Raw genomic sequence first — 15,287 nt, 5'->3', positions numbered from 1 at the left:
TCAAAAGAGGATTTCCATGCCATAACTCCCAAACACCTGTCAGATCTCCTCTCCCTTTCCCACTCCAAGGACACAGCTGTACCTCTATGCCCTTGGGGACAGGGCCAAAAGCTTTTGGGAAGAGCCTGTCCACACACTCAGCACAGCCTCACAGAGCATAGCACCCTGGCAAGGTAAAAATTAAGAAAACAGGGTGCTTTAATCTTCTGTAGCTCCTTCAGGAAGGAGCTTGTGCATAAAACATGAAGGCTGAGAGCCTGATCAGGGAAGATTTCAGGAAAAAAAAGTCTTACATGGCTGCCTCATTTTTCCACTTGATTATTTCAGTTCAGCTGCTTAATTCATTGAAAACAGAACCAGGAAACATTTGCCTGAAGCACATCATGTCTGGGCTTTCAATCCCAGCCTGTCTGGGGAGGGGGCTCCTGCTTCCCACCCTCCCAAGCCCTTGAAGCACAGACACCAAACAGCTTACCCAGTGCTGGGCAATGCTCATTTGCAGAGCTAGACCTGCACTCAGACTTCTTGGAATATGCTGTAGGGAGACTCAGCATTACTAGAGATTGCAGCCTAACAGCTAGGGAATTCCAGCCCAAGAGCTTCAGGGCAGGAGTGCTGCTTCCAGCCTTCAGCTGCCAAATTTAAGTAATGCCTTTAACAGCAGCAGTTTTCAGGAGGCAAAAGCAAAGGACCAAACATCTGAGTCAACCTTGCCCCTTTTCACTATTTATCCAGGGCCAAAGAGCAGTTTCCAGACTGCTGCAAGCATCAAGTCTTTGGCTTCTCAAAGGATATAGAAAGCAAGAATGAGGCGATCAGACCAGAAGGATGAAGGAGAGTCCAGAGGCTATTTGTCTCCTTTCTCTCCATTAGTGTCCCCAGTTCCACCTCCTCATCCAGCCACTGCTCCCTGCTCCCCCTACAACAGAAAGCATGTCAACAGAAACATCTTCAGCCCTTTTCCATTCCCAACACCAAGATTTTTCCCCCAGTTCTCCCAGCAGCAGAAGCCATACTCATCCCTAATAGCAACTAAAGCCCCAGAGTTAGAACTGCCCTCCAAGAGATGTTGCAGCCTGGGTGAGGAGGCACTGACTCACACCCAGAAGCCTGTTAGCACATCCTCCTGTATAATCATTGCTAAGGAAAAGCAAACAGGATTTCTGGAGTCAGGAAACCATTTAGCATCTGTTAGTAGCATTAATTCTTCCCTCAGTCACCTGAAACAGGAGCCATACCTTATTTGCTGCCAGTATTTAGGATTCCTTGCCAAGGATACAGACTAAAGAGAGCATCAACATTTGGAAAAGGCTGCAGAGAGGCACCTTCCACTTCCAACAACACACTCCACACCTTCAGTCCCATCACTGGCTCATTGGTGGCTTGTGACCACCCCAGGAGATGCTTACCTGGAGGACAGATTCCCACCCAAGCAGCCCAAAGGCTGTCTGCTGTCCCCTCTCCCCAGTGAGGACACAAGAAGAGGACAGAAACATCTCTATTTATTAGGGATGGAGGTTACAGCGACACTCCATGAGGGCAGTGACACTTCCTGCACACAAGAAACAGTCCAAGAGCCATCAAGCTCAGCAGAGCAGCTGCTGTGAGCATAGCAACTTGGGCCACCATGGGGAGTCCTTCAGCAGCACCTGGAAGAGACAAGAGCCACTTATTACACATCTAATGGTTTCCCACCATCTGTCAGTGGATGAATTTGCAGGCAGCTTTGGGAAGGAGACCCCTAGATTGCCTTTTGGTGGTTATACTAGAAAGTCTTTGTCCAGGTGTGAAATCATGGGGAATTCATGACTAGATCAACCTGAAGTCACCTTCAATTGAAACCTGAAGGCACAATCAAATGAATAAAACCCACACACATACCCTGTGGGGTCTTCCCTGCTGGTGCAAGACCTCCTAAGGAACTCCATAATCTCTGAGCTGAATCAAGGATTAACAGTGGCCCAACTGAGACTTCAGCTTCTGCCAGCCTTGAGAGTTCACCTAGAAAGAGAAGGGTATGACTGAGTTCACAGGGGAGGTAATTCCTGCTTAGTTTGAACTTCAGGAGTTCCAGAAAGGCAGACCCTGCAAGTGCAGCTTTCCAGGAATTTTAACTATAAGGACACACACAGGCACAGTTACTTAGAATAGAATCACAGAATGGCTTAGGTTGAAACGACCTGAAAGCTCATTCCATTCCACCCCCTGCTATGGGCAGGGACACCTTCCACTAGTCCATAAGCCCCATCCACCCTGGCCTGGAACACTTCCAGGGATGGAGCAGCCACAGTTTCTCTGGGTAACTTGTGCCAGTGCCCCACTACCCTCACAGGAAATAATTTCTTCCATGTATCTAACCTAAATTTCCCCTCTGTCACTCTGAAAGTACTTGCCCAAGGACACTGGAGAAGAGCTGGGTTTGTCCTAAGCTAAAAATGTTCCAGCACCTTGATCATGTCAACCTAGAGGGTCACTCAGCCTTGGGGGTACATTTTGGACACCAAGCCCTACCTTGCTTGGAAGAGATGTCTCTCTTCAAGCGCCTCCCTGGCTGTCTGGCTGGGGGGTTAATTCTCCGGGAGTATCCTCCATACAATGGACAATTGCCAGTTTCACAGCAGCTGCAGATGTCTCCAGTACCCTCCACAGGTGCCCAACTGAAACAGAATTACCTGTAAGCCCTCTTTCTCCAGGCTGGTCCCCTCCCCTACATGCACCAGATACTCACAGGCCACTGGCTTTGTTGAAGGAACAGGCTTTGTGCAGTGGATCTGGGGCTTGGTCAGCTGGGATGACCTTCAGGTGGCAGGTGATGTAGATCTGGAAGGGAATTTAACATTAATTAGCCTTGGATGCTGTTTTTTTGCATGCAGCACAGCACACCCAAAACACCCTGAGGAGAGGTTGGCACAACATCTCACCAAGTTCCTGTCATCTCCTGCAAACTTGAATGCATCAACCACAAACTGCAATGTTTCCGGCCTTAGCCTCGGAGAGATGAAGACTGAAGTGGTGTCATCTGATCTCCCATCCACCAAGCACCTAGAGAAGGGTCAGGAGTCAGGGATATCCCAACCAGCTAAGCAGTATCACCCAGAGTGCACAATCCTCCTTACCCGCTGAGGTTGATCAAGGCATATTGGGGAGAGGAGTTCCTATTGGAACTCAGAGTAGCAACACAGTCATCCACAAAGAGCCTCAGAGGCACATGACCCTCAGAAGCCACGTCAGCCTGGAGGTGCAGGCTTTCCCCCAGCAGGAAGCTATTGGAGAGCCTCTCAGTGCTCCAGTCATCTGCAAGGTAGATCCAAGGGTACAAGTCACTTTGGAGAACATTATATTGCCCTCCCTTGTTATTGGGACCTCTTAAACCTGCAGCAACTCCACTGGGATTGATTTTAGCCCAGATTACAGCTCTGTTTGTGCTCTCAGCACATGGCCAAGAGTAGAGACCTGAGGAAAACAAGACTACCAGGGCTGCACTCACCATTCATGAGGCGCAGGGAGAACATCAGTTGCTCCTCTGTAGACAGCGTAGAGTGGAATGGAGCCCACGTGGGCCTCACAGCATTGCTGCTCACATTGCTCTTCCTAAACAGCAGAAATGTGCATTAACAGATATACCACCATCATCTCAGGTCCACAGGAGCAGAAGCACAGCCCACACTTCTCACCTGGGATAGTGACACTCAATAGGAACCACCGCTGGGTTGGTCCTTACAATGACCATGTTGCCAGGAGTAGGTTTGTAGGACAAAATCACTTTGTAGATCAAGGAGTCTGGGGTCATCTGGAAGAAAGGTTTGGGAGACATAAGTCAGCATTAACCAGCAGCTCAACATCACCAGATGCCCTGCACACCCAGACTGTCCTCCATGCTCCTAATCCAGTGTATATAGGACACCATGAAACTCTGTCTTGGCATCCCAACAAGGTGCTTTGAAGGAGGTCAAGGAGCCTCAAGGATTCTGGCACTCCAGCAAGCACCCACACCAGGATCCATATACTCCTGTATCCAGAGGAATTCAATTCAAACCACTACAAGCCTCACTGCTGTTAAATGTGCACCTCATCTATGGTTTGAGGATGGTACCCACACTCCAAAAACTACCTCTGCTATGAGCACACCACCCCTCACTGGAGAACTCCTCCTCACCCCAAACTCTACCACCACCTTTACCAGGTCACTTCCAGGCCTGAGTCCTTTGCTGAGTTGAACCAGGCAGCATGATGCCCTTCAGCATTTAAGCTGTCCACAACAATTCCCAGTTACCCACCCAGGGAAGGTCCATTCCCTCAGCCCAGCATCCCAGCTCACCTGCAGGGTGCTGCCACACTCGTGCAGCCCAGCCACGAAGGTCACTGTGCTCTCAGAGGAGCTCCAGGTCACAGGCAGGCAGGAGGCTGAGCCCAGGGTCAGGTCTGCAGCCCTGACCAGGCGCCCTGTGCCAAAGAGGTCCCTGTGCACCGTCACCACCATCTGTGCCTCCTGGCACTGCACAGCCACAGGGTGCAGGGGGGCTGCAGCCTGGAGCTGGGAAAGATCCACCCATGCCCAAGGCTGGGAGAAGGAAGACCCCCGTGGTCGGCTCCAAGAGGAGTCACCCCGGACCCTCAAGACCCCCGAGTCCCTTTGAGGGAAACCCCGGGGGCTGTAAGACACTGCTTCAGCCAGCACCCAGCAGAACAAAGCAACACCCAGACTGCTTCCAGGCCCCATCTTGACTCCAGAAAAACCAGCTCATGGAGGAGGTGCTGCCCAGGAGCCTTTTATAGCCGAACTCCCAGCAGCCCAGTCCAGATGGGACACACCTGGGGGTTGCTGCCAGGGCCCACCCAGCAAGGAGCAGCTCAGGACAATGGGACTCAGCTGGGCCCACCCCTCTCTCTGGAGCCATGGAGGGCGATTTCCCTAGCCCTGCACCTGGGAATTTCCCTGGAGCAGTTTGTCCCATGTCTTTGCCTGTTTAGAGTGGCATCAGCCACTGCCACCTCAGTGGCCAAGTGGGAACCAGTGCCTTGCACCTCTGTGTCCTTCTGGCTCTATAAGACAGAACCAGCTCTGGTCACCAGCATGGCAAGGGCTCAGCGAGGCTCCCACAAATATTTCTCCCCTGGTCTCCCCCACATCAACACTATCAATTCCCCAAAACACAGGTGGTGCTGGAGCACCACTGGAGGTGGCACATTCCCAACTGGAGAGAAGAGCTGCAAACCCACCTGGGCTGTGGCTCATGCACGTTGGCAATCTGTCCGTACCCGATTTCATGGGGATCTGCGCTGGCTAATTGTCTATGGAGTAATGAAGGCATCATAACCAGCTTATTTGCATAGAAAGCAGAGGTACAAAAGCTGATCTTCCCATAATAGCAGCTGATAAGTGAATGGCAGGCATAATCAAGAGATTAATTGGCCCTCGTGTGTTAATTATGCTAATTGGCACAGCTGCTGGTGTGTACAGTACGATGACTAATGGCTCTACACCACTGAGCTGGATGAAGGGGTTGGGGGGTTGCTCAGAGTTGTTTGCTGTGCTGGCAGATCCTGGGGAGGGTGTCCCCTTGCAGTGGGGGTGATGTCCTGAGCACACCCTCTGTGTGGCTGAGAAGGGTTATTTTACCCTTAATGGTTGTATTCGTGGTGTGTTTCTAAAGGTGCTTTACATGGGTGCCCAGGGAAATAGGGTTTCTTGGCTGCCAGGGTCTGTGGGATGGGTTTGGGATGGGGGGACCTGCACTGTTCACTTGTAGGGGGAATCCCAGCAATGAGCTGGATAAGCAGAGCTCCCACACAGACCATAGCTGTGCAACCAGATTCCTGGTGGGATCCCCTTTGCATTAAGCATTGGCTGTTGTCTCCCTGAAGCATGAATAATGCCATACACACACACACCAACCTCTTCTGGCATGATCTCCATGTCCTGGCCTTGCCCCTGATATTTTTATGAATGATGAATAAATGATATGACAAGAAAAACCTCTCTGGTGGCTCAAGGCCTCTTTATTAATTCAGCAAGCAGTGGGTCATCTCCAAACCCAGCTCAGCCCTCTGCTAGGCTGGAATGTTTAGCCCAGCAAGCTGGGTTTGCTTGGGGGGGCTCCTGCAGCCTAAGGCATCTAGGAGGATGGGAGATGCTGTCCACAACAGCCAGAGGTATCCAGAAGGGTGGGAGGTGTTGTCCATGCTGTCCACAGCAGCCAAAGATATTCAGGAGGATGGGAGATGATGCTCATGTGCCCACAGCACCATTACCCACCCCAACAGCTGCACATGGCACAGGAGGTTCAGGATTTGATCCATCCAACCTCCTGTAAACAACCTCTGTAGGGAACCAGGTCTACATGGATAGGTGTCTGCATTCCACACACCTCTGCTCCTGTTCCAAAGGGAGTGACATAGCTCCTCCAGAAACCCAAAGAGCAACATCCAGACCCAGACCCATGTCTCACACTGTCACAGCCCAAGGTTTCTCTGCTCAAAGGTGGGTTTCTCACACCCTGCAATACCTGCAGCCAAAGACTGGCAGGTCAAAGCACTGGGAGGAAGACAGTGGGAAACAAATTCAGGCATCTGGGATGAAACAGGGCTGGGAGATTCACTGGCCTTAAAACTCTGGAGTATTGGCTCAGACACAGCTTTTATTCTTATTTGGGTGAATCGATAGGCAGCAAAAAAAAACCCCATCCACCACCTCCAGCTCTCGCCACACAGCAAGTGCCACATCCATCACTGTAATCGGCGTTTAATAGCTCTGAGGGAATAGTCCTTTCCCTCTGCAAAGTCCTCTGACTGCAGGTTTCCTCTGGGAATGAAGGACATTGCCCCTGGAAAGGGACTTTGGATAATGGTCTGGAGGGACAGGACAAGGGGAATGTCTTCCTTTGGCTATTGGGAAGAAATTCTTCCCTATAAGGGTGGTGAGGCTCTGGCACAGGTTGCCCAGAGCAGCTGTGCCTGCCTCATCCCTGGAAGTGTTCCAGGCCAGGCTGGATGGGGCTTGGAGCAACCTGGGCTAGAGGAAGGTGTCCCTGCCCGCAGCAGGGGGTGGGACTGGATGATATTTAAGGTCCCTTCCAACCCCTACACACAACTTCACCACCTGAGATGAGAAAAATCATTTCTCCATCAGGCATGGAAAACAACTGTCCTGTCAGCACTTTCCCCCTAGCTGACTCCTTTGTTTATTTCCCAGGGTTTTTCCACTGGAGTGTTAAATACTGTATTAATAGGGGAATTTAATACTTCTCAGGCACTGTTTAAGCAACATCTCTTCACCTGAGATATCACATGCTTCTCTAAGGCTCATTAAAGAGCATCAACTTCTCTTTGCCTCTCTTCCTGCAGCATGCCTGCTTGGATCCTGCTTGGAAAAGCATTGCCAGGGGGGTTTGTCATGGTGAAATGCCACTGCAATGCCATCTGATCACAGAGAGACATTGGAACATCACCCCAGTCCCTCGTCCCTGCACCTTTTTCAGCTGCACAGCCTGGAGACAATCCTGACTGGCAAAGAAGGGAACTGGGGCTTGCAAGTGAAATTGCTCATTAATTTTCCTGGCTGGAGACAATTCCTTAGTGCCAGGTAGGGGTTTTTTAAGCAACATCACCGTTCTGTTTCCAATCTCTCTCCAACAACTCCTGAGTCACGGCGATAAATGCTCCCTGTGCTTGATTTCTGCTTCAGATCCCTTGTAACTGCTGAGGGATGAATTGGGAGAGTTGCTCAGGATAAATCATGCAGGATAGCCAAATCTGTAATTAAAATGTCTCTCAGCCTCTCTGTTAACTCTGACTTCACAAAACTCAGGTGCTGTGTCTGCAGGGAATAACCCACTCAGGATCCAGCTCTGAAAAATGGGTCCTGAGAGGGGAAACTGCCTCTGGAAGTGCTGACTCCATGCAGTTCCCTTGGGAATACCATGGGGCTCTTCTTCCCCCCTGGAAAGGATGTGGAACCAGGACTGATGGCACAACTGGAGAGTTTTTCAATGCTGGTTTTTTTCACCAAAAAGGAGCTTCTGAGTGTGTCACTGCTTTGAGTTGGCTCCAGCTTGCCCACGGAAAGCAAATTCCCTGAGCAGAGCTGGCATGGAGCTGGGTGGTTTCCCCATCCCAGTTGCTGCACTGGGAGGAAATAAAAGGGAAATATAATAAAACATGGCTGTTCCTAACAAATCCTGGATTTTCAGACCAATTTAACTCTTTCATGGATGTTGCTTCCCAAGAAAAGCCACAAGCAGAGGTAGAGAGTGGTCTTTAAGCTTCCTCTGCCTTTGGTTTTGCTTCTTGACTTCAGCAGCTGAGCAGCAGGGAGATCCAGCCCTGGGGCTGTTCCTAGGCTTTGCATTCCCTGGGAAAGGCAGATATTACATTTGCAGTGGCCTTAAAATCAGAAAGCAGCTCAGACAGTTTGCTCTGAGCTTTCTAGCTGAATTCAGGTCTGGCCAGGCAATTTTGAGGCAAAAAACTAGGTATTTGGGGGCACTGTAGGAGCTGGATCCTGCTCATCCTGCTTATCATCTCATGGATACAAGCCCACATAGAAAATGGTGTTTCTTGCAAATCCTTCATCTCTGGAAAACAAAACTGGGCAGGGCAGGGGCACCCATGGATGCTGAGCAGCTCTTGGGTCTGACCCACCCTATGAGGTATGCAAAACATCCCTGTCTGCAGGGTTGTGGCACTATCCATGTTCTTATCCAAGGGGACAACAGAACAGGCAGAGGGATCATCCATCCCATCCCACCTTACAGGGTATCCAGAGCATCCTGCTGTCTGGAGGGACATGGTCCCCTCCAAGCCCCCATCCAAGGGGACAACAGGAATAGGCAGGGGCATCATCCAGCCCATCCCATTCCATCATGCAGCCCATGCAATCCCGAGGGAGGCAGCAGCAAGGCTCAGTATGTCTCTCCTCACCTCGCTCTGGAATTAGGTCAATAGAAGTAGCAGGAAAGCTTTACTTAATATTGCTGGGGAGAATGGAGCTGCCATGGATCAGCGCTGGGAAGAGACTCGCCTGGTGCTTTCCCAAATAATCTGCCAGCTGTGACTCTGGGGTTGTTTTCCATCCATCCAGAGGGTTTGGATGCACTCATATCCCTCGTCTGCTCCCAGGAGGGATGAAGCAAACACAGCTCCAACAGCTGAGCTGCAGCCAGTGCTCACTGCTGGGTCCTCTGCATGCTGCATCCCTGGTAAATCCCACTTTCCCAGATTCCTTTCCCAGGAGTGGGTGAAGAATTTGGGGGCTTTTAGGAATAGGAAAAAACCCCCACAGAACTGCAGCTGACCAGCCTCATCCCTGCCTGGGCCTTATCACAACACCCACAAACCAGCATGGAGAATTACAAGCTTGAAGAAGAGGATAGATCATTTCCTCCCCTCAAACTCCCATTACCTGGACAGCCCCAAAAGCACTTGGGGACAGTATGGACAACTAAGCTCCTCCTGGGGTGCTTTATCCCATGCCAAAGCACAGCACATCCTCCCAGGGAGGGCAGTGAGCACTCAGCCCCAAGTGCAGCTTGGGAGAGCTCATCACCCTGAGCAACCTAAGAAATATTTTCCCTCAGCTTCCACAGCTTAATTATGATTCACCTTCATCACCCTCAAGATCTCCCTTCCCTGTGTGTCTCAAGCTCCATTTTTGCAGAAAACCCCACCTCAAATCTGCTCAAATAAAAGCCCTAGAAAGTTCCCAGCTAGAAGAAGCATTCTCAGGGATGCTGGCACCACCTCAGGACCTTCAATGATGTCCTGAATGTGAGGACAGCTCAGCCCACTTCCTGACAAGGATGAGTTAACCATGGGATGGTTAATGGCTTCATTACCCCAGACCAATGTCTGGGCACTAAATAATATTAATGGCACCTGCTGGCACCTCGTTAAAGATTGTGCTGGCACTTAATTCAGGCTGTACATCAAAGCCACGCTGAAAACACCATCCATCCCCCTCCTCATCAGAGGCTGAACCCAGTACACACCCCCTTGTCTGGCTTTCAGGAATATTTTCCTATTGGGATGCAGATCTTGGCTTCACACCCGAGGGGAAGGACTCATGTCAGGGAAGGACAACTAAAAATAACCTTCCACAGGTGATATAGGGAGGTTCCTTCCCCACAACCTCCACCAGAACCCACTCACATCCCAGCACTGAGAGGAACCAGCCTGAATTCTGGAGTCATCTAGGACAGATGAGTGTCCCTTCAGGATTTTCCTCTTTATTCTGCTGCTTGAGGTATGAAACTAAAGCTGAGGGATGAGGGCAGTTTGCTCCCAGCACTGTGGGATGGATGAGGGCAGCAAAGGACAGAAGTCAGACAGGATTGAAAGGGATACATGAAGGTTTTGCTCTGAGAATTTCAGTCTTGAAACTATTTATGACCAAAGCTGCATCCCAGAGACCACACTGAGCCTGGAAAGCATTAGCCAGAGACCACACAGAACCCAGAAAGCATTGGCCAAAACAACCCCAAATTTATTTGTCAAGGCACAAAAAACCCTTCAGATTCTGGACTTTAAATAATGACTAACACCAGCAGAAGAGCCACAGGGATGTCTCCACCCCCTGGAGTAGGGCCAGGGACACAGCACCTTGCTCACCCTGGCAGCTGGGGTGCCCCCATGCACCCAGCAGTGACAGGAGGATCCCCAGGACATGCACAAGGGCAAAACCCCATGATCCCATGGGGAAAAAAAAGGTGTCCAACCCCATGCACTGGCCAGGTTTGTCCCCAGCAGTGCTTCAGCCGCCAGAGAACTGGCTGTCACCATGGGGAGGACAAGGGGGGCTTCACCTGGCCAGCAGGTTCCCCCCCAAACCCTGCCCTGCCCCAAAATTCCTGGGTTAGTTCAAGGCAGGAGATAACCACCTTGATGGGATTCAGTATTTAAGGCAAAAAAATGAGTCCGGTGGGAATCACAGTGCTGCAATGGGAAATAACTGTCCCCACACATCCCTGGAGCTGTGCATCCATCAGGGCACAAAGCACCAGCTCTGACCCCTCTGTGTCTGGGGGTCCCCTGGGTCCCATCCATCTTCCCAGAGCCTCCAAGGGTGCATCAGTCACTCCCAGGGACCTCACTGAGCCCATTATCACTCTCAAGGCCTCTGGGCTTGGAAAGGGCAGTCAAGTTTGCTCTGGAAGGCAACTGGAAGGCATCTGGCTCAGCTGTAGCCACATGGGAGGAGGCATGGAGCAAGCCCTGAGGGAATGGCTGACCTTGGTTGCTCTCAGCCCTACGTGGGGATGGACAGATGGACAGGAAAGATCCTCCATCCCACACACATCGTCCTCAGGAAGGATGTAGCAGCCTTTGGAGCTCACCAGGGATAAAGAGACACAGCCTCTCTCCAGCCCCAGGGCACCCTGGAGCTGTGGCTGGGAGGGAGGAGGGTGATGGGACCCAGGATGAGGGGTGGCAGCAGGCCTGTGTCCTCCCAAGGGACCCAGAGCTCGTCCCCACTGGGGACATCTCAGCTGGTCCAGAGCTTGGGGATGTCCCAGCTTCCATCAATCAATTTCTTGCTCGTTATCTGGGAAGGGAAAAAAAGACTTAATAAAAATTGACAAACATAATAAAAAGAATCATAACTCACAGGTCTAAATTAATAAATCAGTTCGGTTGCAGCAATTTTGGGCTCTCCTTGCCCAGGAAAACTGGGATCCCCACTCCCAAGGCTGATGCCAGCCTCAAGGAAATACTACCAGGCACATGTAGGTGTGTTTTTATCCCTTCAGCCATCTTCCTGGCTAGAAATTCCCCTGCAGCCAGCAAACCCTGGGAGATGTCATTATTCAAGCTTCATTTCTGCTGCAAAAGTGGTTGAGGAGCAAGTGGGAGATGTCTGGCACATGTTGAGCAAATGAGATGCATTGGGAAGGAAAAGCCAAAGGGTTGGGAAGCTGAGCACAGTCGAATAAAAGAGGAAGGAAGAGTTAAATTGGCAGTGATTCACCAGCGGCAGAGGCCAAGCCTCTGATTTAATAAGAAAGGAAATAAATTAAAAGATTGAGATCTTGGGATGGGAATGAGTTGGGAAGGAGCAGGGTTGACCAGGCATGGAAAGCACTGGAGCCCAGCACTGGGCTGGGCTGGGTGATGGGCTGTTGGCAGCAGTGAGCCAGGAGGCTGGGGGAAGGTAGTGAAAGGCAGAAACAGGAGCTGAGACTCCAGTTTTTATGAGTTTCCACCAGAAATTCATCACCAGGCTGCTGCTGGGGAATTCTGCATGGGAAGGGATGAAGCTCACTGCAAGGGGAGGATCAACCCCATCAACTTCTCTCCTCTTAGCAAACTGATCAAAAACAGATCCAAATCCCTCAGTGATCTGAGTTGGTGGCAGGAAGCTTTTCTCAATCCCAAGGTGCCAAAGCAAAGGAAGGATAAGAGAAAAAAACATCATGTGGAAGCCACTGGCTGCAACACTCCATCGATGCTGGGAGACACAAGCAATGGCCAGAGCAAGCACAGCCCAAACGGGTGCAAATGGGTGCTTGGAAATAACTGACCTGGAAAAATCTGATTGAAAACTGGGAGGAAAATATTAAATATTGAAAATATTGAGGAAAATACGCCCCCAAACCCAACAGATCCTTTAAACTTAGATCTGAATCATCTCCAGTATGTTTAGGATGAAGCCTTCTCCTCAGGTCAGCTCATGGTCCTATGGCACTGCCTGACACACACACTCACCATCTTTGCTCTCGGTTTTCAGTAGCTGCAGAGCTGTGAAATGCAAAACAGCATGTGGTCAGTCTCATCCCCCTTGCAAGGGAATTACCTCCTCAGAGGAAAAAAACTAAAAACCCCATTTTGGGAAACCCATCCCACTAATGACCCCAATTTCCATAGCAAACCAACCCCTAAGGATTCTACTGGCAGCAGAGGAGTCAGCATCCCAAGGGGCTTGCTCCTGTGCCAGATAAAGGCAACCACTGAGCATATCATTAACCTGTTTGATGCTTCTTTATTAAGAGATAGGGTGGTTAATCAAGCAGCTGCCCGGTGAGGGGTGCCAGGAGAATGGGTGAGCATGGGGGGCTGAGCACAGCTGGAGGGACAGTATAGTGCACAAGGGTCATGCACCCACCTGTCTTGGGTTCTGCCCCCTCCTCATCCTGCTCCTCTGTCCCTGCAAAAGAGGAAGCCAGAGTGTGGGATACATGTGCCAGCTGCAGCTCCCACCCTGAACCCACTTTCCTGGATTCTGTGGATGTCCCTTGGATCGCCATCAGTTCCGTGATCATGCACATCCCAGGGTTTGCTTGGGATCAGATGGTGCCAAGCTGCTGGGGATGCTCAGGGAGATGAATAGTACCCACCTGCACTCCACAATGGGTATTTCCCCCAGCCAGACTGGCACATTCCCTACAAGCCAAGCAGGAAAAGCCACAGCTCTGGGTGACGCAGCACAGCCGTTCCCATCCCTATTTATAGCCCAGCTGCCATCTGGAGCAATGCTCAGCAAGGGGCTTAGCAGGAGGCCATGGATCCCCCAACAGCTCTGGGATACCCCAGCAGCACTGAGGGATGAACACTCCCTTCTCCCTCCCACAGCACCCACCAGGCTGCCACCCTTGGAGCCCGGGAGCTTACACCCCACGGGTCAGAACTGCCCTGCTGTTCCCTGCAGGAAAGCTCAGCAAAAATCATTGTTCCTGCTTCCTGGGGCTGCCAGGCTTGAGGGAAGGGTCCCTGCCTGGTTTCTGGGTGACTGAGAGCCACAGCAAGGGGTTATTGCTGAGGGTGTGTAGCCATCAGTGAAAAACATCATGGGCTGGAAGTTGTGTCTTGATGCTAAAGGACTGAGGTCAGCTGGCCTGGGGCCACAGCTGAGCGTCACAGAGCTGCAAATCCTCTGGCTGAGGAGAGAATGCTCTGTGCAGAGGGAAAACATTTTATATATATATATTATATACTTAATATATAATTCCTGCAGATGTTTCTCTGCAGTCTGCTGGAGAAAAACCCTCTCTGTCCCCACTGCAGGGGACACAGCCAGCCAGGGATCTCGGTGGCATCAGCATCCACATCCTCCCCAGCAGGGAGAGGAGGGGCAAAGCAGGAGCCCCCAGGGAGGGAGACTGCAGGTCCCAGCCCCAAGCACGATGCTGGCAGGAAAGGCTTTGGCAGAGTGAATGGCTCAGGAGGCAGGGAGAGAAAACAAATGGAAACGCCAGCAAAGCTGCTTCTGCAGCCATTTTCAGAGCACAGCAGCTTTTTAAAGCAAGCAAATCCCCCTTTCTGTGCAAACACTTCTCCATAAATAACAAAAACCCAACCCAAACAGGAGAAGGATGCAGAAAACAAGAGTATGGAACATCTCTCTCATGCTGTTTCCATGGTGGTAAGTGCCAGAGGCATCTCTTGGGAGGGGATGCTCCTGGCTGTGGGTACCAGATACACAGAGGATGCTCAGAGCAGGAAGGTGAAAGGGGGAGACATAATAGATGGGAGGAAAACGAGGTGTATGTTTGAAAGAGCTGTCTGCAGCCAGCAAGGGCTCTCTGGTACAGTTCTGCTAGTGCCACCACCCCCAGCATCCCTTTATCCTTTAAAAGATGCCACCACTGAGACAAACCTGTGCTGGTTGAAACATGTCCTGGCTCCCCCCATCCATCACCCTCCATCCATCACCCTCTGCAAACCTTTTCCAGCTTTTGGGGGAAGCAGCTGCCAATTTACCTGCGTTTTCCTCCTCTTCCTCACAGCTCTCCCGGATTTTCTTTTGGCACACGTAGGCCAGGACAATGAGCAGCCCCACGACGCAGATGGCAAGTCCCACGGTCACCCAGAGAGCTGCGGCAGGGAAGGTGAGGTGCTGGCCTTGCAGGGGGGAAGAGAAGTACCACCTTGGTGAGCACTGCTGCCCAAGCAGGGGGATGTCTGCCTGACAGCCAGAATCCGTGGTGGCAGGGGCATGGCACCATGCAGGGAGTTGGTGGCACAAGGTGGCGCTTTGGAAGTCAAACCATCTAATTATGGCTTCCCTGGACCTGGCCAAGGAAGCGGCAGGTTGAGTCACTCCCTAAAAGACTTTATTAACCTTTTAATAATTGCACAAATAAATTCAACTGCAGGCTGACCCTTCCCTTGCTAGGAAGCTCAAAACAAGCATCAGATGATGCTGCATCTGCTCCCTTTCCCCTCTCATCTCATGCCACAGGGGTGAGAAGGATAGCGACACCTTCCCCAAGATCTGAAATCATAGAATAGCCTGAGTTGGAAGGGACCTTAAAGATCATCCAGTTCCACCCCCTGCCATGGGCAGGGACCCCTTC

The 15,287-nt window shown here is 51.2% G+C and overlaps 2 protein-coding genes across 2 annotated transcripts in view; both read right to left on the bottom strand.

The window, feature by feature from the left end:
* Positions 1–1,518: 1,518 nt before the first annotated feature.
* LOC103802762 (zona pellucida sperm-binding protein 3-like) lies at positions 1,519–4,720 on the bottom strand. The gene is made up of 9 exons (XM_009075285.1): positions 4,319–4,720; positions 3,675–3,790; positions 3,488–3,591; positions 3,117–3,294; positions 2,922–3,042; positions 2,729–2,820; positions 2,512–2,657; positions 1,882–2,001; positions 1,519–1,649 (listed from the first exon to the last, which is right to left on the bottom strand). The coding sequence occupies exons 1-9, from the start codon at positions 4,718–4,720 to the stop codon at positions 1,519–1,521; spliced, it is 1,410 nt and encodes a 469-aa protein (XP_009073533.1).
* A 6,796-nt stretch (positions 4,721–11,516) lies between these two features.
* The window catches only part of CD276 (CD276 molecule), a 7,168-nt gene continuing 3,397 nt past the window's right edge, over positions 11,517–15,287 (bottom strand). The window contains exons 4-7 of the mRNA XM_009075284.1: positions 14,692–14,832; positions 13,097–13,138; positions 12,700–12,732; positions 11,517–11,539 (exon numbers count right to left, since the gene is read on the bottom strand). Coding sequence (XP_009073532.1) covers positions 11,517–11,539; positions 12,700–12,732; positions 13,097–13,138; positions 14,692–14,832 — 239 coding nt within the window. The remainder of the gene's footprint in view (positions 11,540–12,699; positions 12,733–13,096; positions 13,139–14,691; positions 14,833–15,287) is intronic.

The sequence above is a fragment of the Acanthisitta chloris genome, unplaced genomic scaffold, assembly GCF_000695815.1.
Source record: "Acanthisitta chloris isolate BGI_N310 unplaced genomic scaffold, ASM69581v1 scaffold10515, whole genome shotgun sequence".
Taxonomy (NCBI): domain Eukaryota; kingdom Metazoa; phylum Chordata; class Aves; order Passeriformes; family Acanthisittidae; genus Acanthisitta; species Acanthisitta chloris.
This window is presented reverse-complemented; position numbering and strand designations above follow the sequence as displayed.

What these genes read in the sequence shown, in the direction of transcription:
- LOC103802762 (XM_009075285.1), bottom strand. Translation starts at nt 4,720, where the DNA reads ATGGGGCCTGGAAGCAGTCTGGGTGTTGCTTTGTTCTGCTGGGTGCTG. An exon ending in CAGGAGATGACAGGAACTTG is followed by an intron (nt 2,821 to 2,921) that starts GTGAGATGTTGT and finishes ATTCCCTTCCAG; the next exon opens with ATCTACATCACCTGCCACCT. An exon ending in AGACATCTCTTCCAAGCAAG is followed by an intron (nt 2,002 to 2,511) that starts GTAGGGCTTGGT and finishes TTCTCTTTCTAG; the next exon opens with GTGAACTCTCAAGGCTGGCA.